The following is a 25,479-nucleotide window of genomic DNA, read 5'->3' as shown; positions in this document are numbered from 1 at the left end:
CTTTAGGTTGGGAGTAAGAATATCCACTTGAGTCCAGAAGTTAGGCTGCTGATAATGAAAGGAAATACAGGGCAGATGGGGCCACTTCCTCTTTTATACACCTGGAATCCTCCTGAGAGAAGGTGAAATGAGGGGTGAGGGGCCCACCCTTCCCAGTTCAATGCCAGGAGATGCCAGTTCCACAAGTGTGACTCTATAGAGATGACTCTTAAACTGTTACTGCTTAAGCAACTCTCCTGTCAGAGTAGGTAACCATTATGGGCATGTCTCAGTTCCTGTCCTGAAACAGGACTGAGCAGTCACAAAACAATTATTTCCTTGTTTACAAGGTACATACCAGAATTCAAGGAGGAGATAAGTACAATGTAGTGTAAAACAGTTGTTACTCCTCAATCTAGATACAATTTATAAACGCATTAAAAATCACCCCCCCCCCCAAAAAAATGTGAAGGAGATTACTTTTGTTACTTTTTCTGTCTCTGAAATTGTACTCTACTTGACTATAATACAAACTTCAGTTACTCCTGTGGTGTGTGTGTTGGTGGTGGTTTGTTTTTCAGTTGTTTTTACTGATACCACCTGGACAAATAGTAAAGTTTTGCTGTGTAACTTTTACTTTTTTGTATTAAGTCCTATTTCTAAAATAGTGACTCGATGGGGAGAAATAAGCTTCAGTTTCTACAGTGCAGTGTGACAGACCATGCGTAAGTAAGCTGTTCAGCAAATGGCCTGGTCTACCAGTAGACTTTGTACCGGTATAACTATTTTGGATAGGGAAGGTGATTTTTATTTATCAAAATAGTTGCACCAGTATAACCACTAGTGTAGAGACAGTTCTCCGTACAAAGGTGCTCTATAGTGATACAGCTTATTTCCCTTCCTCTACAGGCATAAGTTGTACTGGAATAACTACATCCACATTTGTAACACAGTAACTATTCAAGTATAGTTAAAGCAGTACAGCTTGTGTGTGTAAATAGGGCTTATATTCCTCACTTCCCATTGTACCTTTTAGTCAGATTTAAATCTTGTTAGGGAGCCGATGGTGAGTAACATTGAGGCCCTGGTCTTTCCTATTTTTGGTGCTTAATAGTTTTGTATCAGAGTCCCATAATCTTCCTTAACTATAGCCTGATTTCATAATGTCACACTTCTGTTACAGAGAGGTCAAACGCAGTCTCCGCCACCTCCAAAGCCTCCATCTCCTAGTTTTGAATTGGGATTATCCAGCTTCCCTCCATTACCTGGGGCTGCAGGCAATTTGAAGACTGAAGACTTGTTTGAAAACAGACTGTCCAGTGTCATAATGGGAACGTCAAAGGAAAGAGTGAGTAGTTTGAGTTTACTGCTTTACATACCTCCTTGTTTCAAATTCAGTGGTTTATGCAGTAAAAACATAATTCAAGAAGAACTTAACTATGCTTTTATGTAGGTCATGGAAAACTGTAGTTCTGTGTATAACTCCTTTGCTGTCATCTCCATTCTCATCCTAGCAGTTGGTTGGCAAGAATGTACCCTCCTTGTTGAAGGATAACTGAGGTGGTGTGGAGTATTAGTGCCCCAGAGTAACTATTTTTAATTAGTTGCTAGTGATTAAAAACAGAGATCACCTTTTTCAGTGTTTCCAGCTGAGTCAGGTTACTACTTGTTACCTTTTTGATAGCATTAAGTGAAAAATAATCTTACACCGCAATTTGTTCATAGTTCGATTTATCAGGTTTTTTTTTTCCTTCCCCTTAAACACCTAGAAAACAGATGCAGGTGGGGAAGACACATTTTCAAACTCTGAAATATAAGGAAAGAGCCCAGAAACTCTCTAAACACTAGGCTTGTTAGTTAAAATAAGAAGTATTGCTAAACCAATTGAATCCGGGAGCTGATATGTGAGATCAGTTGGAGAATGTAAAAATACACCAAAATGACCTGGCAGACTGTGCTTTCAGGATGCAGCTAGAGATGTAATTCAGAGTTGATGCTATCTCTAGCTGCTCATAGTGCAGAGGACAGAATCCTAAAGAATGCAATCTATGGGTCCAGAGTGCTCTCCAAGAGAAATTTAATTCCACAGTGAGTATCAAAGAGTCTGGGTTGTGGAAGTCTGTTCCACCAACCCTTCAGTTTAAATTTGGTTGCTTTATTTTTGTTGCAACTTTATCAACATTGTGTATGTTGATTCCCAGTTATAATATAACCAGATCCTCCAGTGCAGGAGGGTTGCTGTGGACTATTTACAAAATTGGTTTAACTGGCTCAGGGGTGATCACCTTCCTCGGTGTAAAGGTGACCCACTAGTGGTAAAGAGCATCATAAAGGGGCTTACACAACATTCCCTCTCTTCCACTATATCCTCTTTACTACCACCATATCAGGGTGGGTGGGAAAGGGGTTGGGGAAGTGCCCTATGTTGTAGCAATCTCTGGTTACGTTTTCTGTCCACTGATGCTGGTAATGGTGTCCATTGAAGCCCTAAGGTTGTTCTAACGAGGTTTGCATTTACAGAACAGTGCAACAGTGGTTTCTAAACCACCTTCACCCATTTTCCTCATCCTTCTTCTCCTCCCCACCGCCCCCCACACACTTTTCCACCAACTTGTAGTCTGTGCATTTGGGCCATATTTAAGGATATTTAAGACCGGCCCACAGTCTCTTGAAAATTGTATCTGTTTTAACTCTTACAGATTCATATCTTCTTTACTCAAATATAACAAGTCTCCACTCTTCTACAAAGGCAGCTCTAATTTGGTTAGGCCAGGGTGGTCTCGCGGCAGCACAGTCTATTGCCACATTGGGTGCAGTGTTTGCCTTGGACTCTGAACTCCTGTTTCTGGTTTCTGCTACGTTGTGCATGTGCTCATATTTGGAAAGGATTGGCCTCCAAGGGAGTTTGATTCCACCCTGTAGGGTGTTGTAGGCATGCTCAACAGAGTTTAAAGTGGGAATTCCTAGATGATGCTTTTCATCTCAAGATTTCATATCATTTTTTTTCCAAGCTTCACAATAGCCCTCTGAAGTAGGCAAGTATTACTAACCTTATTTTACAGATGAGCGACCAGATGCAGAGGTTTATTCAAACCAGGTTACACAAATCAGTTGAAAAGAGAGGTAAATAGTGGTGTCCCCCGGGGTCTGTATTGGGACCAGTCCTATTCAAGGTATTCATAAGTGATTTGGAAAAGGGGGTAAACAGAGAAGTGGCAAAATTTGCAGATGATACAAAACTACCCAAGATAGTTAAGTCCCAGGCAGACTGCGAAGAGCTACAAAAGGATCTCACAAAACTGGGTGATTGGGCAACAAAATGGCAGATGAAATTTAATGTTGATAAATGCAAAGTAATGCACGTGGGAAAACATAATCCTAACTATACATAGTTAATTTAGACCCCATCATTTTATGTTACCACTCAAGAAAGAGATCTTGGAGTCCTTCTGGATAGTTCTCTGAAAACATCCACTCAATGTGCAGCAGCAGTCAAAGCAAACAAAATGTTGGGAATCATTAAGAAAGGGATAGATAATAAGACAGAAAATATCATATTGCCTCTATAAATTCATGGTATGCCCACATCTTGAACACTGAATGCAGATGTGGTTGCCCCATCTCAAAAAAGATGTATTGGACTTGGAAAAGGTTCAGAAAAGGGCAATAAAAACGATTAGAGGTATGGAATGACTTCTGTATGAGGAGAGATTAATAAGACTGGAACTTTTCAGCTTGGAAAAGAGACAACGGGGGGGGGGATATGATTGAAGTCATAAAATCATGACTGGTGTAAGAGTAAGTAATGCTTCCTTATTTACTTTCTCTTCTCCTAACACAAGAACTGGGGTCACCATATGAAATTAATAGGCAGCTGGTTTAAAACTAACAAAAGGAAGTATTTTTTTCACACAACGCACAGTCAGTCTGTGGAACTCTTTTCCAGAGGATGTGAAGGCCAAGACTATAACAGGGTTCAAAAAAGAGCTAGGTAAGTTCATGGAGGATAGATCCATCCATGGCTGATAGCCAGAATGGGCAGGGATGGTGTCCCAGCTTCTGTTTGCCAGAAGCTGGGAATGGGCGAGAGGGGATGGATCACTTGATTGCCTGTTCTGTTCATTCCCTCTAGGGCACCTGGCATTGGCCACTGTTGGAAGATAGGATACTAGGCTAGATGGACCTTTGGTCTGACCCAGTATGGCCGCTCTTATGTAAAAGACAGGAACAGAACCTAGATATCCAGTCCTTTGTTCATCATGCACCATACTCCCCCTCTAAGAATAGCTTGGGAAACTGTTTCAAAAGAGCTCTGCATAAGCCTGAAAGCTTGTCTCTCGCACCACCAGAAGTTGGGCCAATAAAAGATATTACCTCACCCACATTGTCTCTGTTCTCTAACCATGAAATTTTAGGGCTCAATCACGTAAGGAGTTGAGCACTCAGGCCCAAATCCATCATATGCTTCTATTGAGACTACTCATATAATTATAGTTAAGTATGTGCATAAGTGCTGTGCTGGATTTGGGCCAGGATGTTCAGTACCTTGCAGGATCAAGCCTTTACCCACTTAATTGTGGGTGCAGAGTGGTACTCTTTTTTTTTTTTCTCTAGTTAATTCCTAAACACCAACTATGTACGTGCTGCATGCAGCTGCTCGTGATTTCGTTTTCACTAAAGTGTAAGTCTCTGATTTTGTTCAGAGAAACTGCATAGTCAGTATGTGGTCTCATAGTCAGTATCATAACCACCTCACGGATTACTGTTCACCTTCATGGAATTGCCTATCTACAGACCCCACTGTAGGGATCTCATGCTTAGCCACATGAACATGGAACCAATGCTGAGTGGTAGTTGGAGAACAAAAAAATCCCCTGTACACACACACTCTGCTCCCCTTACTTCCCTTCTCTGCTTGCCAAAGTGGTGTCAGAGCCAACCTCTCCCTTCTGTCTCTCTTGATGGACAAATCTAATATTTTAAATTGGTTATGTTATTAGAGCTGGTTTTAGGATGGGTAAAATTTCTTTTTACTTTTGCAGCTATTTGGATTTTAATCTGTCTAGATCCTCTTAGGCCTTGCCCAGGAGGAAGGATCAGTCTTCTGAGCAGTGGAAAATTTTAAGGTGTTTTTCATATTCATTGGTCAGTCCCACTTCAGATGAGCATGAAAAGGGCCTTTTAGGGCTTGGGTAAGAGCACTTCTCTAAAGGCTGTGATGCCACACGCTCTTCTTAAAGTACCAAAGCCCATGAGACACTTACCGAGAACTTGCCTTTGTAAAATACCAAGTTGAAAGAAGTGATCCTGTTGTCAAGGCGCTCCATTAAGAGGCATTGAAACAAGCTTCGCCAGCTAAAAAAATCAGGCTTTTAGGACAGAGCCCAAGAACAGCATCTCTTCATGGTGTCATTGGTTCCAAATGGCTACACAAGGTACTTCAGTAAGGATCCTACTGTTGGATCCCAAGTATTGCTGTGCCCATTGGATCTATCTGACCAAAGCCCCAGAAGTAAACACTTTTTTGAAGATGAAAAGGATGTTGGGAGACTCTGAACTATCTTCATGGTCAAACCGTTGCTGCTCTCCCCCCCCCCCCGCCCCCCCTAGTTAACTTAGCTTCCTTTATTTTCAGCATTAGCCTGTTGATCTGTGGCTGTTCACTGTAAATTAATTTGTAAATCATGTAGTTTTCTTGTTACTTTGCAAGTAAATAACCTACAAGAACAAGGGCAGTCCTAACACTTCTGCTTAAACATACTGTTTTGTTTTTTTAGAACCTAAATGTGGATGCAAGTACAAACACTATTCCATCAGGAATTCCTCGAGAGCCATTGTTGCCAGCGTCTCCTGCTCTGTCTGGGACGTTTGAAAGGTCTCCTTCCCCATCCCAGTCTCCTGAGTAAGGATTTAATTACATGCCTATAATTATTCTTTTCTGAATCAAGAGTTTGCATTTTCAAAAGTTTAGGTACACTGTGTAACTAGCTATTGAATCCTTAATCAAAGAATGGAGTAACAATATCTCATGTGATCTATGCATAAAGCAGAAGGCATTAGCTTGTTTATCATGTAATAAATGTGCACACTTTATAGGTGCTAATGAATTGCTTAGTCTTGATTCTTAATATCTGTAAATGTTTAATAAAATGGCATAAAGAATACTTTAAGCCAGGGGTGAGGAATCTACGGGCTGTGGGCCAAATCCTGCCTGCTGCTTCATTTCATTCAATCTGCAGCAAGTTTCCACACCGTGGGCCAGAAGCCCTAAGCCTCGGCACCCTCTTTCTCACATCTTCCCCCCACCCCGGGACCTGGGGGGCTGGAGCCGCAAATGCTGGGTTGCCCCACTGTGGGGGAAGCTAGGGTTGCCAGGCTGTTAGAAGTCCAATCGGCTCCATGCAGTTCCCAGAAGTGACCAGCATGTCCCAGCGGCCCCTTGGTGCAGGTGTGATCAGGGAAGTGCCTCACGCTGCCCCCACCAGTGCCAGCTCTGCAGCTCCCATTGGCCGGGAACCACAGCCAATGGGAATTGCAGGGAGGGCACGCGTGGTTAGTGTGCACCCTGCAGAGCCACCTGGCCCCGCTGCTTACTGTGGAGCCAGGGCAGGCAGAGAGGCTGCCTTAGTCCCACTGCGCTGCCGACAGGGAACTGCCTGAGGTAAGCGTCCCCTGGCTGGAGCCTGCACCCCAAGTCCTTATCCCAGCCCTGAACCCCTCCTTCTGCTTAAACATACTGTTTTGTTTTTTTAGAACCTAAATGTGGATGCAAGTACAAACACTATGCCAGAGCCCACACCCCAACCCCCTGCCCCAACCTTGAGCCCACTCCCACACACCAAACCCCTCATCCCCAGCCCAGCACTTTCTCCCACACCTTGAACCCCTCCTTTCTGGCCCCACTCCAGAACCTAGGGCAGGGGTGGGCAAACAGCGGTCTACAGACTAGATCTGGCCCGTGAGGCTTTGGATCCAGCCCATGGGATTGCCACCCCCGTGGCACCGCGGGCCCTGCGCCGCTCCCAGAAGAAGCTGGCACCATATCCCTGCGTCTCCTGGGGGAAGTGGGGGTAAGGACAGAGGATTCTGCATGCTGCCCTCACCTGCAGGCACCGCCCTCTGCAGCTCCCATTGGCCGGGAACAGGGAACTGTGGCCAATGGGAGCTTCGGAGGAAGTACCCACAGGCGAGGGCAATGCGCGGAGCCCTCTGCCCTGCCCCCACGCACCCCCTCCCCCCCCCAGGGGCCACAGGGACATGGTGTCATCCACTTATGGGAACGGCGCAAGGTCAGGGCAGGCAGGGAGCCTGCCTTAAGCCCCGCTGCGTGCTGCTGCCACCCTGGAGCTGCTCAAGGAAAGTGGCACCTGGCCGAAACCCATACCCTGAACCCCCTCCTGCACCTCAACCCCCTCTCCTGAGTCCCCTGCGGCACCCTGCACCCCTCTTGCACCCCAATCCCCTGCCCTGAGCCCCCTCCCACACTCCACACACCCTCCTGCACCCCAACCCCCTGCACTGAGTCCCCTCGTGCACCTGAGCCTGCACGTGCGCCCCTCTGCATGGCTGTGTGGCCCGCGAGTGTTTTTTTTTTTTTTTTCTGTGGGTCAGTAGCGCCTGATAGAAAAAAGGTTCCCCATCCCTGCTTTAAACCATCTTACAAGGAATGTCTACCCTGAAATGTATGCCCTATTTTAGTAGAACTTGAGTTAGCATTCCCTGGCTTTGTTAACCTAGAGCTTCAAAATCATTTGTAACTTGGCTCACCCCAGTACTGCTCCTCCAGCAGGTGGCGCTACTCCCAGTCATTCACCTACCAGGGTCAGTAAGCAGACTCTGGCCTTGACGGCCCCACCATGGTCTCCGGAGGGGCAGTGGTCAGGATCGGACTGCGACTTCAGCCCCGAGGTGGGACAACTCCCCTCCCACGCGGGAGACTGAGGGGAGTGCCAACGCAGCAGGGGCCATGGTCCCCCCAGTGGCAGTACTGGAATCCATGAGGGATGCCAGTGATGCTGGTCCATCACTCCTAGCCCTCCCTGAACGCATCAGACAAGCTGGGTCTGATGCCATCGGTGCCACTGGGAGCTGCAGGCAGCCCTGCTTGTGGACGGTCAATGTAAATAAACTGTGTCGCGGGCTGCAGGTTGCCCACCACTGCCCTAAACTGTAAGCTGGACGTCGAAAAAACTTTTCTCCCAAATAAGTTGAATCTCTTGGCCTCCTTAGTTTTGGCTGTTCCGCTGGGGTGGCCCTTGTCTGTCCCTTTCATTTGCTGCGGGGGGGATAAATATACAGATACTCTAAACCCTTTGCAGGGACTTAGTATTTCCTTTCCACTTTGTTGGATGTTGGCGGAATAGATGAGGACGTTTGCCACACCAACTTGGCTATTTTGTTCACCCCTGGGTGGATGGGCAATGCAATTTTTGCCCGTGTGGTGGCTGAGATGACATTGAAGAGGTTGTCTGCCTCCTCAGCGACCTCTTAGATTTGCAAGCCCAGATTCTCTGCAACCCATTTAAGGAGGGCCTGGTGCTCCTTAAAGTTGTCCAGGGGGCTGCTGGTGTTGGAGGTCCAGCCATCGCCGCCTCCGCAGATGACTGACATTTGAGTGGCCTGAGGGATGGTGTCACCCCCTTCTTTGCCAGGGGAGGGCTCCCTTGGCGCCGGAGTACGGCGACCACTGGTTTAGGGTCTCTAACCCCCAAGCCCTGCTGGGACTTTATAATTTTAACCTGTGGAACTTCCTCAGTAAGTTTACAGAAGCCCTCCCACAGGATGGTGCCCAAGAGTTCGCCGCATTGGTGAGCAAAGGCACAGTGGTGGCCAACGGAGTCCTCCAGATGGCCTGGAACGTGATGGTCTCGGCTGCCATGGTGGTTGCATCAGCGGTGGCCATGCAACGTAGCTCCTGGTTGCAGGCTTCTGGGCTGTTCCGGGAGATGCAGACCACAATACATGGGGATTCGGGGCTCTTTTGTGAGCTGACTCTAGGTTCCATGCGTTCAAGGACTCCCGAGTCACTCTCCAATCCCTGGGTTTGCACACCCCTTAGCAGTCCACAAAGCCGTTCCACCCTCCGCCGCCTCCTCCGCCACAGTCTAGGTCCTGGAGGGCTCCCAGGTCTGGCTCCTGTGGAAGAAAGGACAAGGACAAAGGGCTTAAGAGACGCTACCCGTCCTCTTCCCACCCAGCTGCCCAACCTGACCCTCCCAGAAGTCAGGGAGGCCAGAAGCAGTCATTTTGAGGGTGTGCTCGAGGACAGTGCCCCAGCCATCGTACTGGATTCAACCCTCCCTTTCCTCAACTGCCTCTGCCCTTTCTGGTTGGCCTGGCCCCATGTCACCTTGGACTGCTGGGTGCTAGACACAGTTTCTTCGGGTTACACCTTGCAGTTGACAGCTGACCACCCCTCCTACCCCCTTCTCCGTCCCTCTTTAGGGACCCTTCTCATGAGCAACTCCTCGTTCAGGAGGTTGAAAACCTCCTGAACGAGGGGCAGTGGAAAAGTTGGAAGGCAGAAGATTCTACTCCCGCTAATTCCGGAGGCAAAGGGGGGCCTCAGACCCTTCCTAGACCTGCATCGCCTCAACAAGTTACTCCAGAAGTTGAAGTTTTGCATGGTCTCCCTGGCCTCCATAATTTCCTCCCTGGATCCAGGAGACTGGTTTGCCACCCTCGATTTAAAAGACTCATACTTCCATATTTCCATCTTCCCAGGGTCTTTGGATCAGGTGCAGACACATCTCAACCTGGTCTGTTTGACCTGTCGAGACCTGGGGTTGATAATAAACCAGAAAAAATGAACCTTAACCCTGGTACAATGCGTAGAGTTCATCGGAGTGGTCTTCGACTCCACTCAGGCCATGGCCTTACTCCCCAAATCTTAATTCCAGGGCATAGTGTGGACCTCATTGTGGGCCTATGAGTCCACCTGCTCACCACTGCCCACACCTGCCTGCGGCTGCTGGGCCACATGGCAGCATGTACTTACATAGTCTAGCATGCACAACTCCACCTCAGATCTCTCCAGGCATGGCTGGCATCGGTCTATGTCCCCAACCAGCACAGCAGGGACCAGGTGGTCAGGATTCCAGACAACATACTGCCATCCCTCATCTGGTAGCAGGATCCCTTGTCGGTGTTGGAAGGTGTTTCCTTCACGGCCCTGTATTCGTTGGTGACCCTTGTCTCTGATGCTTCAGACCTAGGCTGGGGAACCTCAAAACCATTGGTCCAGTCACAATCGTTCTCTTCATATCAATGTCAGGGAACTCAGGGCCGTTCGACTGGCCTGCCATCCTTTCTACCTTGTATAGAAGACAGGGTGGTCCAGGCCCTGACAGACAACACAGCTACGGTTTTCTATATCAACAGGCCGGGCAGAACCAGGTTGTCTGTCCTTTGCCAGGAAGCAGTCTGTCTACAGTACAATGTTCATCTCGTAGCCACTCACTTTCCAGGGTCCAAGAACACATTGGCAATCACCTCAGCAGGACATTCTCATCTTTCCACAAGTGTCCCTTCATATGCAGGTGGTCAGCTCCATCTTCTGCAGGTGGGGAACTCCCCGGGTGGACTTGTTCGTGTCCAGGCAGAATAGGAAGTGCCACATCTTCTGCTCGATTGGAGGAAGAGCCCTGCCTGATGCCTTTATCCTCCCATGGTCGGAGGATCTGATGTACGCCTTCCCTCCAGTACCGTTGCTGCCTAGGGTCCTCATGAAGATCAAACAGGACAGGGCGAGGATCATCCTCATAGCATCAGCGTGGCCACGCCAACACTGGTAGCCTCTTGATAGCAACCCCATTCCAGCTACTGCTCAGATCGGACCTGTTGTCCCAGAACCATGGCAGTCTTCTGCACTGCAACCTGGCAGCGATATAACTGATGGCTTGGCAGCTGCATTGTTAAACGCACAGGAGCAGCAGTGCTCGGCAGAGGTTCAGTGCGTTCTGTTGGGAAGCAGGAAGCCCTCCACCAGAGCAACCTACCTGGCCAAGTAGAGACCGTTCACCTGTTGGATTGTGGACAAAGATGTTCGTCCTGAGCAGGCTTCGTTGCAACTTATTCTGGACTACCTCCTGCATCTCAAGCTCCAGTAATTGCCCCTTCCCCCAATCGATCAAGGTCCATCTAGCGGCCATCTCAGCCTTTCACCCACCATTTTAGGGGAGGTCTGTTTTTTGCTCAGGATGTCACAGCCAGCTTTCTTAAGGGCCTGGAGTGGTCTCTACCCGCAAGTCAGAAACCCTGTTCCTCCATGGGACTTGAATCTGGTGCTGTCTCAGCTCACGGGTCCTCCCTTTGAGCCCCTGGCTTCCTGGTCTCTCTTACTCTCTTGGAAGGTTGTGTTCCTGGTTGCAATGTCCACCCGGTATCCAAGATTCAGGAGCTCACCTTGGATCACCGTACACATCTTCTACAAGGATAAGGTCCAGCTAAGGCCGCACCTGGCTCTTCTTCCTAAAGTAGTGTCTCAGTTTCATTTGAGCCAGGACATTTACTTACCGGTCTTCTTTCCAAAGCCGCATAAGTCAGAAGAGGCGCGCAGGACGTCAGGAAGGCTCTGGCCTTCAAGTCAAGTCATTCCGTAAGTCGACGCAATTGTTCATCGCTGTGGCCGACAGGATGAAAGGTCACCCGGTATCCACTCAAAGAATTTTTTCTTGGATCGCTGCCTGCATTTGCTTCTGCTACAACCAAGCGAAGGTGCCACACCTGGTGATCGTCACCACCAACTCTACCAGGGCACAGGCCTCCTTGGCAGCGTTTCTGGCCCATGTGCCTATCCAGGACATCTGTAGGGCAGCCACCTGGTTGTCTATCCACACTTTTACATCCCACTATGCTCTTAGCCAGCAGGCCCAGGACGATGCTGGCTTCGGTAGGGCAGTACTGCAAGCCGCTAAGATGTGAACTCCGAGCCCACCTCCGTGGATACTGCTTGTGAGTCACCTAATGTGGAATCGCCATGAGTAAGCTCTCTCGAAGGAAAAATGGTTACCTACCTTTCGTAACTGTTGTTCTTCAAGATGTGTTGCTCATGTCCATTCCATTACTTGCTCTCCTACCCTTCTGTCAGAGTTGCCTGCACAAATGAACTGAGAGGGTGCAGGGCTGGCTTGATATACCTCCGCATGGGAGCACCACTCCAGGGGGTGCCACAGCCGACCCTACGGATACCGCTAAGGTAGAAATCTCCAACTGTGCACGTGGGCACATGCACACTTAAAATGGAATGGACATGAGCAATACATCTCGAAGAACAAGTTACAGAAGGTAGGTAACCATTTTTCGTCAAGATTGACTGTCCAGTGGACAAAGAAAGTTGGCCCTTGGGATTGTGGGTTGCTTTTGGCAGACTCCCAGAGCAGGAGTCCAGTGGCGCCTACACTGCAAAGCAATAGGGTTTGAACCATGAGTCCTGGCTTGACTAAGGCCTTGTCTTCACTTACTGGAGGGTCCGGCGGCACGCAATTGATGTTCTGGGATCGATTTTATTGCGTCTTAACCAGACGCGATAAATCGATCCCGGATCGATCCCGGAAGTGCTCGCAGTTGGCGCCGGTACTCCAGCTCGCCGAGAGGAGTACGCGGCATCGACGGGGGGAGCCTTCCTGCCGCGTCTGGACCGCGGTAAGTTCGGACTAAGGTACTTCGAATTCAGCTACGTTATTAACGTAGCTGAATTTGCGTACCTTAGTCCGAAGTAGGGACTTAGTGGGGACCAGGCCTCAGGCTTGAACTTCCACTCCCATGGGGTCCTGGGACCCTGGGTCTGAGCCCTACGTTAGTGCAATATGTGTGTAGACAGAAGGGGATTAAGATTGAGTCTGAGTTCAAACCCTGGGCATACATTAATTGTAGACATACCCACACTTACAGAACAAAGGAGTGCATAGACTAACTCCCAAATCAATATTCAATATCGCTTTGTGCATACAATAAAAGAATTGTTTCCAAGTACTGTGTGCTACAACCTGTTTTACTTGAGACTTCAGAATCAGACATTAGGATTATAGCAAGATAAAATGTGAGCTTTAATGTCCTGGTCTATCTCCATTTTCAAACAAATACAAACTTAATTAGAATTTGTAACATGTTCCTTATTTTAAATTATGTATTAAAGTGTAATATGCTTCTTAAAAAGATAGGGTTTAAAATGTATAGCGAATTAACTTTTAAAAGGCTGTTTTATTTATTTTTTTATTAATGGAGGTATCCTATCTCCTAGAACTGGAAGGGACATTGAAAGGTCATCGAGTCCAGCCCCCTGTCTTCACTAGCAGGACCAAGTACTGATTTTGCCCCAGATTCCTAAGTGGCCTCCCCCTCCCCGGATTGAACACACAACCCTGGGTTTAGCAGGCCAGTGTTCAAACCACTGAGCTATCCCTCCCCCCCCCCGTCCCAACAACTGTTATAGTTGTCCGTTCAGATAGCTGTAACTTTCTTGCAGTCCAAATCAGTCTGATTTAAAAGTACTCTTAGATGCGTAATCTGCTCACATGTTGACTTTTCGAGTTCCAAACACGAAGATAGCTTTTCATGAGATTCATTTTCTGATATGTGCTTGCAGTGACTCCAAGGTTGTCGACAAGCAGCAGAGAGACACACAAAGTATGGAAAGACTTTCTTCCACGCTCAGTACTGCATGTAAATCAGTACAAGTCAATGGGGCTGCCATAGTAAGTGATATACTAGCTGTCTTTTATAAGTGTTATCACTTGATGTATTTTATTAACAGTACAGCATTTCCATTGTTTGTCTATTGGTACCTACGGCTTCTTTACCCTTGCCTCAGGTCTCTTCTGATTACTGGCAATAATATAGCTGTATAACATCTTGAAGGAAAATGGCAAGAGTATTTTTGTATTTCCATGGTTAAAATTCAGCTCACTGAAAAATTAGAAGGAACAGTTAGTCATAGGTGGAGTGACTTTTTTTTTCCTGATCCCCAGTAAGAGCAATTTTGGCGTTGGGAAGGAGAAAAAAATCGATTTAGGCAATTGTCATCTTTTTATGTTCATAGTGGAGAGTTTTGATATGGGAGCACCATTTAACTAACACGTTTCCTCGTCTCATGATTTGCTAACCCACTTCCCATAGTTCAGTTTCACTCCATCCCCTCTCTGCTGCCTCTCCTTCCTCTCTGTTACTTCCCCAGATCCCCCAACACTACCTCTATCCATTATCCCACCAAACCGTTTTGGAGGTCACTCAGACCTTCATATATTTATCAGGGAGACTGAAACCTGCACTGCACTACCTGTGTACTCCAGGCACAGCAAGGTGTGTAATGGTGAACTTTACTGATCACAAAAGAGGATGTTTTGTAGGTGTTGGCAGAGCCTGTGTAATAAACCCTTAAGCACATGTGTAAATAATGTCTGCAGTGAAAGCCCAGGGTTGGTTAGAACTCAAGTTAGTAGACCCTGGGTTTGTTAACCTCGAGCTAGAGCATCTCCACTTATTTGTAACCTCAGGTTGCTAATTATTGAAACCTGGATCCCAATCTAGGGCTCTATCTACATTGCATTATGCGGGCCTAAGTCCAACCACGCATAGCTCAGACTTCCTAGCACCTTCCCAAAATGTGGCCGCTCTGATCCTTTGTTAATGGTGCAGTTTGTGTGTAAACTTGACTGTCCACCAAACTTGACAGTCCAGAGGACAAAAAGTCAGCCCGTGGGGTTGTGGGATACTTTTGGCAGTCTCCCAGAACATAAATCGGTTGGGCTGCATCTACATTGCAAACCAGTAGGGCTTGAACCAGGGGTCCTGGCTTGACTCAGGCTGGAACCCTCTACCCCCAGGAGTCCTGGAAACTGGGGTCCAAGTGCTGGATCAGCAGGATTTATGTGTAGATGGAAGTGGGGGGGGGGGGGGGGGGGGGGTTAGGTTTGAGCCTGAGTTTAAACCCTGGACTTACATTGCTGTGTAGACATACCCTTAAAGGAAACATTGCTTGAGGCACTTATTTTATCCAGAACTCCAAATCATCTGATGACTTGTGAGCTTTGTCAACAATTGGATGGCTTGTCAATGACTCAGACAGTATGGTTAGTTTCAAATATTTAACTGCTTTTTTGCCTATGTCTGTGGTGCTGTATGCAAGTATCCATGTTTTCTTTTGATTTATCTATTTGTCCTTTCTGCTTTGGACAATATGCTAATTTGACCTCCCTGGTGTGACCACCACCACTACCTCCTCCTCCATACTTAGATATTTTATTTGGCAAAATTTTTTCCCTTTTAATGAATAACATTTTTTTTTCAAACTCCCTTCTTTCTTGGTGCTGCTGCCCTTTTCTGTCATAATCCAAGAAGAGGGAAGAGAACTGGTTACATGGAAAGTTTTTCTTAGAGTGCTTGCCCGTGTCCATTCCATGTTAGGTGCATGATGTTTGGAAATTTTTCCCTTAGCGGTATGCAGAGCAACAGTTTTGGTACCTCCTGGAGTCTTCTGCTCATGCACCAGTATATTGGCTGCCACCAGCCCCACACCCTCTCAGTTCCTACTTACCGCCTGTGACGGTTGTTGGAATGCTCCTAGCTCTCACAAGTTCCCTAATGTTGTTTGTTCTTAGATTCTTCGAGTTTTTCCTTCTATATAGTTTAAAAATCGTCAAAGCACTGTGGCAAATGCCATCCTCTTAAGCCCCCAACATCTAAAAGGGCAGAGAAAAAACTATGTCCCTGCCCAAGGCTTTGAATACGTGTCCTCCCACCCATACACCCCATGGTCACTGGTGGTCTCACCTGCCAACAAACAGGACAGACAGGCAATCTAGTGCAACCCCTAAAAATAAAGACCCTAAGAAACTTGACCTTTTTGGTATTCTACTGCCAATGTAAAAGTGTATTCTACTACCAGTCTGCAGCTACGTATCACCAATCAGCAAGCATTGCTGGAGTGATATAATTACAACACTTGGCATTCAATGGTCAAGGTCAGGGTCTCTGCCCAGGAGTCAAGAGTTTTTGGCCTTCTTGGAAGAGGGCAAGGCAGTGGCCAAGGCCTCTCTTCAAGCAGGGTTAGATGCAGCCATCGATGGACTCTGCTGTCTCCATGCAACACAGTTCGTGGCTGCAGTCCTCAGAGCTCTTGAACAAGGTCCAGCTGTCATCCAGGACCTCCCATTCGAGAATAATGCCCTGTTTTCGCAGCAGACGGACACCAGGCTGCATGGGCTGAAGGACTCGAGGGCCACCCTGTGCTCCTCTGGGCTCTAAACATCTCCAACCTCAAGGAGGCACTTCCGGCCGCCGCTGCCCAGATAGTCAGGTCCATCTCGACAAAGCTCCTATATAAGGAAAGAGACTTTTTTAATGCCACCAATCTTCCCCATTCTCCTCGACCCCACAGTCGGGTCCTACACGCCACTCGGGTGGCCCATGGCAAACATTTTGAGAGTGTGCCCTAGGGCAACACACCACACTAACCCCAGGATCCAGCCCACCCTTCTATTTTTGCACTGGTTGTCCCCATTCCTTTCTGCATGGGCCTGAATTATCTCAGACCTTTGGGTGCTCAACACCACATCATCTGGTTACACCCTGAAGTTCTCTTCCCCCCACCCCTCTCTGTCCCCTCCCCTCCCCTCCTTCAGGGACCCTTCTCACAAGAGTCTTCTCATCCAGGAGGTGGAAACCCTCTTATGGGTAGGGGCCGTAGAGGAAATTTCTCAAGATTTGAGGGGAAAGGGGCTTTATTCCTGCTGTTTTCTAATCCCAAAGGCCAAGGGGGGGGCCTCAGACCCATCCTAGACCTGCGTCACCTCAACAGATATCTCAAGAACTTGAAGTTCCTTGTGGTCTCCCTGGCCTTCATCATCCCCTCTCTGGGTCCAGGAGACCGGTATCTCTAGATTAAAGGATGCCTATTTCCATACTTTTATTTCCATGGTCACACAAGATTCCTCAGATTCATAGTAGGCCAGTGCCATTACCAATTCACGGCACTGCCCATCTGCCTTTTGTCTGCTCTGAGGGTCTTCACAAAGTGTATGGCAGTAGTGGCCGCTTACCTGGGGCATTGAGGGATGCAGATCTACCAAAACATAGACAACTGGCTTGTCAGAGGCAAGTCATCAGCCCAGGTTCAGCACAGCCTTGATCTGTTGTGGGCCACCTCTCAGGAACTATGTCTGCTTATGAATGAGCAGAAATCAACTCTGGCCCTGGTTCAGCGAACAGTTTATAGGAGCAGTACTCGATTCTACCCAGGCCAGGGCCTTTCTGCTGGAGTCCTGATTCCGAGCCATGTCGGACCTCATGCTTTTAAGAGCCACACCCGCTCACAAGCGCTTGGATATTCCTCAAGCTGCTGGGCCACATGGTAGCATGTACTTGGTCCAACTTGCATGTCTACGCCTTAAACCCCTGCAGATATGGCTGTTACCAGTCTATGCTCCCAGCAGACATGATTTGGACCTACTGGTCACAGTCCTATCGCACATCCTATCATCCCCATCTTGATGGACAGACCCTTGACTGGTGTTGGAATAGATTCCCTTCACAGCCCCATCTCTATCAATGATGTTGGTCTCTGAGTTGAATCTGGGGTGGGGAGCCCACCTCGATGTCCTCCACACACAAGGTCTCTGGTCATAGGATTGTTCCCTCCATATAAATGTCAGGGAACTCGGAGTGATACGCTTGGCCTGCCAGGCGTTTCTTCCCTACATGATGGGCAGAGTTGTTCAAATCCTGACAGACGATACCGCCACGATGTTCTATATCCACAAACAAGATGGAGCTTGCTCATCAGCCCTGTGCCAAGAGGCTCTCCAGTTATGAGACTTCTTTTGTGCAGCACGCCATTCATCTTGTGGCTTTGCACGTCCCGGGGACCAGGAATTCACTGTCAGATCTCCTCAGCAGGTCCTTCTTGTCTTGCCTAAAGTGGTCACTCCACCCACAGGGGACTCCCCAGGTGGACTTGTTTGCATCCAGACTGAACAGGAAGTGTCAGCAGTTTTGTTAAATTGACAGGCTCGACAGAGGTTCCCTGTTGGACACCTTTCTGTTCCCGTGGACAGGCATTTCTATACACTTGCCCGCCAAATACCCCTGCTGCACAAGATCCTCTTGAAGATCAAGAGGCAAGGCAAAAATCACGATGGCCTCGACAGCATTGGTTCGGCACGTGTGTGGATCTCTCCATAGCTTGAACCCTGCTTGAACTCCTGTTCCAAACGGACCTACTCTCGCGGAACCAGGGCCATCTGCTCCACCCAAACCTAGTGTCCCTTTGTCTGACGGTGTGGCTTCTGCGTGGCTGTATGCTGAAGAACGGGCCTGCTCGGCTCAAGTGCAACACATCCTGCTGGATAGCAGGAAGACCTCCAGCAAGGTGATCTACCTGGCCAAATGGAAACGCTTTACCAGTTGGGTCTTCCCCTCCAAGTCCATGCTTCAATCCATCCCGGACTACCTGTTTCACCTCAAACTCCAGGGCCTGGCCCTTTCATCAATCAGGGTGCGTTTGGCAGCTATCTCTGCTTTTCATCCTCTGATCCAGGGCAGATCAGTCTTCTCTCACAAAATTATGTTCCAGTTCTTGAAAGGCTTAGAGAGGCTCTACCCTCAGATCCACGATCCAATCTTTCCGTGGGACTTGAATCTGGTTCTCTCTCAGCTCACAGGTCCTCCTTTCAAGCCATTGGCATCCTGCTCTCTGCTGCTTCTCTCGTGGAAGGTCGCCTTCCTGGTAGCAATCGCTTTGGCCTGACAGTTCTCCAAGATCAGAGCTTCCATGTCAGAACACCCCTTCACGGTTTTCTAGAAGGATAAAGTCCAGCTACTCCCCATCCAGCGTTCGCAGTGTCCTTTTCCCGACCCCCCCATCCAGCATTCGCAGTGTCCTATAATCAGGGCATCTTCCTATTGGTCGTCTTCCTGAAGCCTCACCAGTCTAACAGTTACACTCTTTGGATGTTAGACGGGCTTTAGCCTTCTACATCAAGAGAACTAAACCCTTCCATAAGTTGACGCAGCTTTTCATCACAGAGGTAGATAGAAAGAAGGGCCTGCCCGTTTCCTGTCAGAAGATCTCCTTGTGGATAACAGCTTGCATCAGGTTCTGCTATGAACAAGCCGGGGTGTCACCACCGGCTATCGTGACTGCCCATTCCACTAGAGCGCAAGTTTCTTCAGCAGCTTTCTTCGTGCAGGTACCAATTCAAGATATCTGTAGAGCCGATACCTGGTCTTTAAGTTCATACCTTCGCGTCCAAACACACCATCACCCAGCAGGCCTGGAACGACACCAGCTCTGGCAAAGCAGTGTTGCAAGCCGCACAACCATGAACTGCGAGCCCACCTCCATGGTTACTGCTTGTGAGTCACCTAACATGGAATCGACGTGAGCAAGTACTTGAAGAAAAAATGGTTATCTACCTTTTGTAACTGTTCTTGAAATGTCGCTCATGTCCATTCCATGACCCGCCCTCCTTCCCCACTGTCTCAGTTGACAGCAAGAAGGAACTGAGAGGGTGCGGGGCTGGTGGCATCCATTATACTGGCACGTGAGCATGGGACTAGAGGGGGCGCCAGAGCCAGCCCTATGGATACCGCTAAAGGAAAAATTTCTGACAACCATGCATGTGGGTGTGCACACACACCTAACATGGAGTGGACATGAGCATGCCATCTCAAAGAACAACAGTTATGAAAGGTGGGTAACACTTATTCCAAAGTAGGCACTCTTAGTATTAGCAAATATATCTGTTAAAGCTTAAAAGGAGATAATTCTTTACCCCTGTTCCCACTGTCTTGTTCAGGTTCAGATGGGAGGTCATACTCTGCTGTTCAGAGATAAACCTGTTACTCGAAGATTACTCTTTTACTTACAGCCAGCCTTGGCTGTAATGCTACTTGCATGAACTTCACATGCTAGATTGTGCTAAATCTTCCCTGTAGTTGCCTATATCATGCATAATTGCTGTGTTATGTAGTCACAACAAAGACTAATACTGTTTTAACTTCAGTGTCTTGTGTTTACCTTCCATTTCACAGGAACTACGAAAACCTAGTTATGCAGAGATTTGCCAGAGAACAACTAAGGATCCACCTACGTTGCAGCCCCAGAAAGAACAGAAGCCAAACACTGTAGCTTGTGGGAAAGACGAAAGAAAACCCACAGAAACAATAGAGAAAAACAGAGAACCCCCTCCCACAAAGTCAAATCCAGGACAGCCCAAAGACCAGAGGAGACAGTCAGGGCGCAGATCGCCCCCTCCAGCCGTTGGGAAACGTTTAAATAAAGAACAGAACACCCCCCCAAAGTCTCCTCAGTGAAACTAATGCTTGGGAGGGGGTTGAAAAGAGTTCTACTTCCCACAAATTAAAACCCATGTTCCCACTCAGAGTACAGAGAATGAGTTGCTGGCTAGGGAGCTTGCAGTGCTGCTAGGCATATAGAATGCCTGCAAGTTTTTTCTTCTATGAAATAATTTTTTACCCTCTTGAGCAAACGTTCTATTTTTCCAGGATTTAATTGATCTAAACCTTATATTTAGGTTGGTGCTTAACTGGAGGTGATGCTTAGTCTGATTATTTTCAAGATAGAAAATGTGTTGTCTTAAAAAAATCAATTTTTTTATCAAGCCTCCTTATGGCAATATGAATACAAGCTCAATATAGTGAGTATTCCTGAACTATTAAGCAGAACTGTGCTGCTGCAATTTTTTAATAAACTAGTCTGCAAGTAACTATATCTCTAAAATGTCCAAAAGACTGATAATGGCAGCTAGCGTAGAGCATGAAAAAAAGTATATCGTACAAAATAGTATGAATATGACCTTGAGGGTTTTTTTATTGGGCTGCTGTTCCAAGTATCAGTTAATAAACTTGCACTTTTAGGTTAAACTAATAGTTGATTATAGCATTTTTTTAAAACTAATCTTTTTTTGATGTCTTCTGCAAAAAAAAAAAAAAGTAAGTCCTCCAGAGAGCACCAATAGAGATTTTCTAAAATATTTATGTTTGGATGTACTGCAAGCAAGTAACCAGCTTCTCACTCCAGAATAAAATGAATACTATAATTTCCAAATACAAAGCACATTGTGAATAGAAAAAAAAAAAAATGTGAGGTCGTGAGCTTCTATAGTGGTGAAGCCTGCTAATGGCTGTTATCACAAGAAAGCACAGTAGTGTTCTTGTGATGATCTAAACTTCCCCCTCACCAGGATGGAGTTAACTAGTCATTACTGTACTTTCTAGTTTATCCCTGTGCTCAGTGTAGACTTTTTTTTAACTTGGCCCCAAGTGCTCTTTGAAAGAGTTCATATCTTAGTCAGCCTAGTGTTGACGTCTTCCTGTAACTACAAGCATTGGCATGTGGATTTAAATTTTTCTAACCTTGAGAGAATGGTATTTGTTTTTTGTGGTGGAGGAAGAGATCCCTGCTATTTACCTCTGGGATGAGGTTTCTCACACTTGTATTTACTTTAGAAGTGATGCGCTTTCTGAAGGACAAGGATGCACTAAATTAGCAAGCTTCTAATAAAGTTGAATATAAATTATTTTTGTTTTAAAATGCCTAAAAATTTTCTTTAAGTGTTTAAATAGCAGGCAGTTCAGATAAACCTCTTTCCTGCTGAATATAACAGTACAGTTTATTCCACAAAAATGTTTGTTTAAACAACTGATTTTTTTAAAGAATTATTTCCATCCAATATTTAAAGACTTGAATTTTATTTAAACTTGAAAATGACTTTGCCTTAACTTTTGTATAAGACAGCTTAGAGTTAATGAAGTCTGACCCCCTTAAGGGTTAGCATGAGTTAATTACAGAATTACTCAGTTACAGTATGTATCTATTGTCACTGGTCTTACTGGGTAAACATACTGTAGTACAGGAACTAGCAGCAGTTTTTGTAATATACCTTAAAGATCTTAAACAGTTGATCTTTTTCAGATTGTTGAAAAATCTGTAAATGCAAATAGTCAATACTGTATTAAATATGTGCACTTGGAAGTGTGTGCTTTGCTTGTACAGTTGTAAATAATCAGAACATATAAAAAGGTACCCTAAAGAAAAAAAATCTGATAAAAATTATTGATATATTATAAATGTTGCTGTTGAGCTGGATGTAGATAAACTAAATGTTGTGGTTTGAATATTACTTTAATTTGTTGTTTTTTGTTTTTTATTTTATTCTGGTGTGCTGAACTGACTCTGCCTCTTCACTGCAAAAGGGAAATGGAAAGAAAGTCTTATTTCAAAGCCCTCAAATGTTTTCATAATAGTCTCTCTAAAAGTGTGCATTTCAACCAATAGGTGTTCCGTAACATAATGTAAATAGCAAACTCTGGCAGTCTAGCAGTTCAGCTGAAATTTTAAAAATCCCAGTCATAAAATCAAATAAATTCATTGGGATAATAGTTCAAATCACCAGGAAAAAACACCCTGAAGCTTATTTAACCACCTCTTCCAGGGAGAGTATCCATGCTTACGTAGATGGATAATGACATTGACTATGGCTGTGTGTAAAAATAACTTAAAAAAAAAATAAAGTAGCAGTTAATTTCCTAGCAATTTTTATACTGCAGACATCTGATGGCAATGAATTGACCTTTTAAATCCAGCCTGCCGTGTACTGCAGAGTTGGTTAACATGGGCAAGATGGGATTTGTTTGTTCCTTGGTTAAAAAGCACACTTTGAATTCCGTTGGAGGAGATAGGACTCTGACAATAGTGAACATCAACAAAATTTAGAAACCAGTTCTGTCATTGGATTTTAATACTTATCCTTTCCCCAATGGGCAGTGAAAATGGCAGCTAGACTTGTATATGGTTTAGGCCAGCTGTGTGATTTGTTGTTTGCCTGCTGAAAGTATAAATCTCAACAGCTGCAAACAATACAAAATGGTCACTTACAGCACCAGTGTACAGCTAATCATAATAGCCAACTGGGACATAAGGTAATATATTGAGACCAGCGGATTGTGTTGTGCTGTTCTAATGTATTCTGCTGCCATTTGTACTAGGTCAATACACTGTAATTACTGCTTACCCAGCAACAGTCTGTTGCAACAGGAGTTTAAACCTTGCTCTGATGTGGTTTTATAGCTTTTTAAAAATAAGCAAAAGTGACCTGCCAAGTAGCTGTATATAATATACAAAAACTTATCTTTGCTGCATTTACTTTGAGATTTTTCCACTCAGTGACAAAATGGACTTTCAGAGTAGAAAGTTGTGATGTTGCATGCAGACTGTTGCTATGGTTCCTATAGCTATTAACATGTGGCTTTTAAAAAGTTAAAAGGAAAAATTCCTCCCAGAAAGCAGTATCTGAGTTACAGGTTCAGAGATAAAGTAATTAAAATTGGCATTTTAACTTGTAGGATTGTGTGGTGATGCTTTTCATTTGGAAGTATAAAACAAGTTAACACAGGATCTGCGACTTTTGTTCCAGGAATGTATTTGAAACAAAGGTTGGTTTTGAGACATAATGTGAATTTCATTTCAGATCAGTCCCCACCATGACATCATAATTTGCCACTTAGAAATCAGTGGAAAGTGGCAAACTTTTATGTTGCTGCATTATCTTCTGAAGATTCAGCAGTTAATATGGAAAGGCCCTTGTTTGTGGGTGCGATGCAGTGTATCACAAGCAACAGCTGACTGTAATGGTGCATACCTATCTCTATATCTCCTTCAGCTAGCGACGGTTAGGGATTTTTATGTGCTTTGTAACCTATTACACTAATAGCAGCAGACAATCGAAGACTTTCAAGGAGAGCTAACAGCTGCCAATTCATGACATAGAAGTGTAATATGGAAGCTTTTTTGAGGGTTTTTGTTTTTGTTCTACTTCTTCCATTAAGACTGGAATCAAGCTTACATGTAAACTATTGGTAATTTAAGTTTCCTTTTGTGTCATAAAATGTAAAACTGTCTAATTTGAAAAATATGTAGGTTATGAAAAATAAAGATTTAGGCACTGTTGAATTCTTGATTTTTTTTTTTTTAATTAAAATGTTCAACGGTATCGGTCACTACCTTTGTTTTTGCTCACATTTGTATGAGAGAGTATGTTGCTTCAACATTGCTTTATATTATGGATGTTTCTCTGCTGTGAATAGACTTGAAATGAGCATTTATAAACTATGGTGTAAAGATTAAGCCTCGTAAAAATGTCTTCACAATTTAAAGACACAAACAATTCACGCCTTCATTAGGAAAAGTTAATGTAGGAGTGATGCTTGTCCCAATGTACATTGATCTTTTTATGAACGCTTCCATTGCAACCCCTTTTGGGGAATTTATGACTGTCTCAATATTTTGGGTTTCAATTTTGGATTGAAACTTAGTGTTCTGGTGCATGACTTTTCAGTCTTGTATAGGTTTTGTCTTTTTTAATGTATAGTAGCTGTAGAATCTTTAAAATTAAACTTATTACCCTATTGACTAGCATAAGGTTTGGTCTACACTGAAAAGCTTTATCAGTTCAGTTAAGGATGAGACTTTTAGTTAAAAATAGCTATACTGGTACAAGCCCTAGTCTGGATACTTGTTTTCCTTTCTGTATGTGAATAGGCAGTACCAATATAGCTGCATCCACACTGGAGCAGGGGTTCTCAAACTGGGGATCAGGACCCCTGAGGGGCTTGCAAGGTTGTTACATGGGGGGGGGTAGCGAGCTGTCAGCCTCCACCCCAAACACCACTTTGCCTCCAGCATTTATAATAGTGTTAAATATATTTAAAAGTTTTTAATGTATAAGGGTGTCTTACTCAGTGGCTTGCTATGTGAAAGGGATCACTAGTACAAAAGTTTGAGAACCGCTGCACTAGAGGGATTGTACCGCTATACTAGCATAGTTTAAAGCAGAACAACTTTCAGACACTCCCTACAGTGCCACCTTTTGAAAATAGTTTTGATAAAACAGAAACCATACTTACTTTGGGTGGTAGTTTTATCAGTTCTGTGTTGGGAGAAGCTTGCTAACTTTCTTTCCCCCTCCCCCCAAAATGCTATAAGACCACAGTTTATAGAAAAACTTCAATTTGAGGAGATTTGTGTGCCCTTATTAGGTTGATTTGAATATTAACACTCTCCTCCATTTCAGTAGCTTTATGTTCACATTTACTGTGGGTAGACAGTTGTCTGTAGAGCAGTAAATCTATTATGGTGAAGAGCACTCTGAGGGAAGAAAGGATAGCTGGATAAACTTGGAGTCGTAAAACATGATAGCAAGGCTTAAATGTACGTAATTATCAAAACAGATGGAATTATAGGTGCCTAATAAAAATGCCTCTTAAATTTTATGCCATTATGGCTCCAGTTCTGGGCATGTGCCATGCACAAACTCCCACTCCTTCCTGCAAAGGAAGGGGTCCTGTTGTGACCTGCTCTTCAGATCCCAGGAGGATTTCTGCCCTACCTACACCCACATCTGCCTCTCCACTCTAACAGCTCTTAAAGCTTATCACTACTTCTAGAAGTCTCTGCCCTTCTCCCCTACTACTAATATCCTTCCC

The 25,479-nt window shown here is 45.5% G+C and overlaps 1 protein-coding gene across 2 annotated transcripts in view; it reads left to right on the top strand.

Moving 5' to 3' along the window:
- The window catches only part of LARP4B (La ribonucleoprotein 4B), a 102,427-nt gene extending 79,090 nt beyond the window's left edge, over positions 1–23,337 (top strand). For both annotated transcript variants that reach the window (XM_034760051.1, XM_034760050.1), the window contains exons 14-17: positions 1,163–1,327; positions 5,757–5,881; positions 13,565–13,673; positions 20,008–23,337. In XM_034760051.1, coding sequence (XP_034615942.1) covers positions 1,163–1,327; positions 5,757–5,881; positions 13,565–13,673; positions 20,008–20,289 — 681 coding nt within the window. In that variant the 3' untranslated portion in view covers positions 20,290–23,337. The remainder of the gene's footprint in view (positions 1–1,162; positions 1,328–5,756; positions 5,882–13,564; positions 13,674–20,007) is intronic.
- The last annotated feature ends 2,142 nt before the right edge of the window (positions 23,338–25,479 follow it).

Source organism: Trachemys scripta, chromosome 2 (assembly GCF_013100865.1).
Source record: "Trachemys scripta elegans isolate TJP31775 chromosome 2, CAS_Tse_1.0, whole genome shotgun sequence".
Classification (NCBI taxonomy): domain Eukaryota; kingdom Metazoa; phylum Chordata; order Testudines; family Emydidae; genus Trachemys; species Trachemys scripta.
This window is presented reverse-complemented; position numbering and strand designations above follow the sequence as displayed.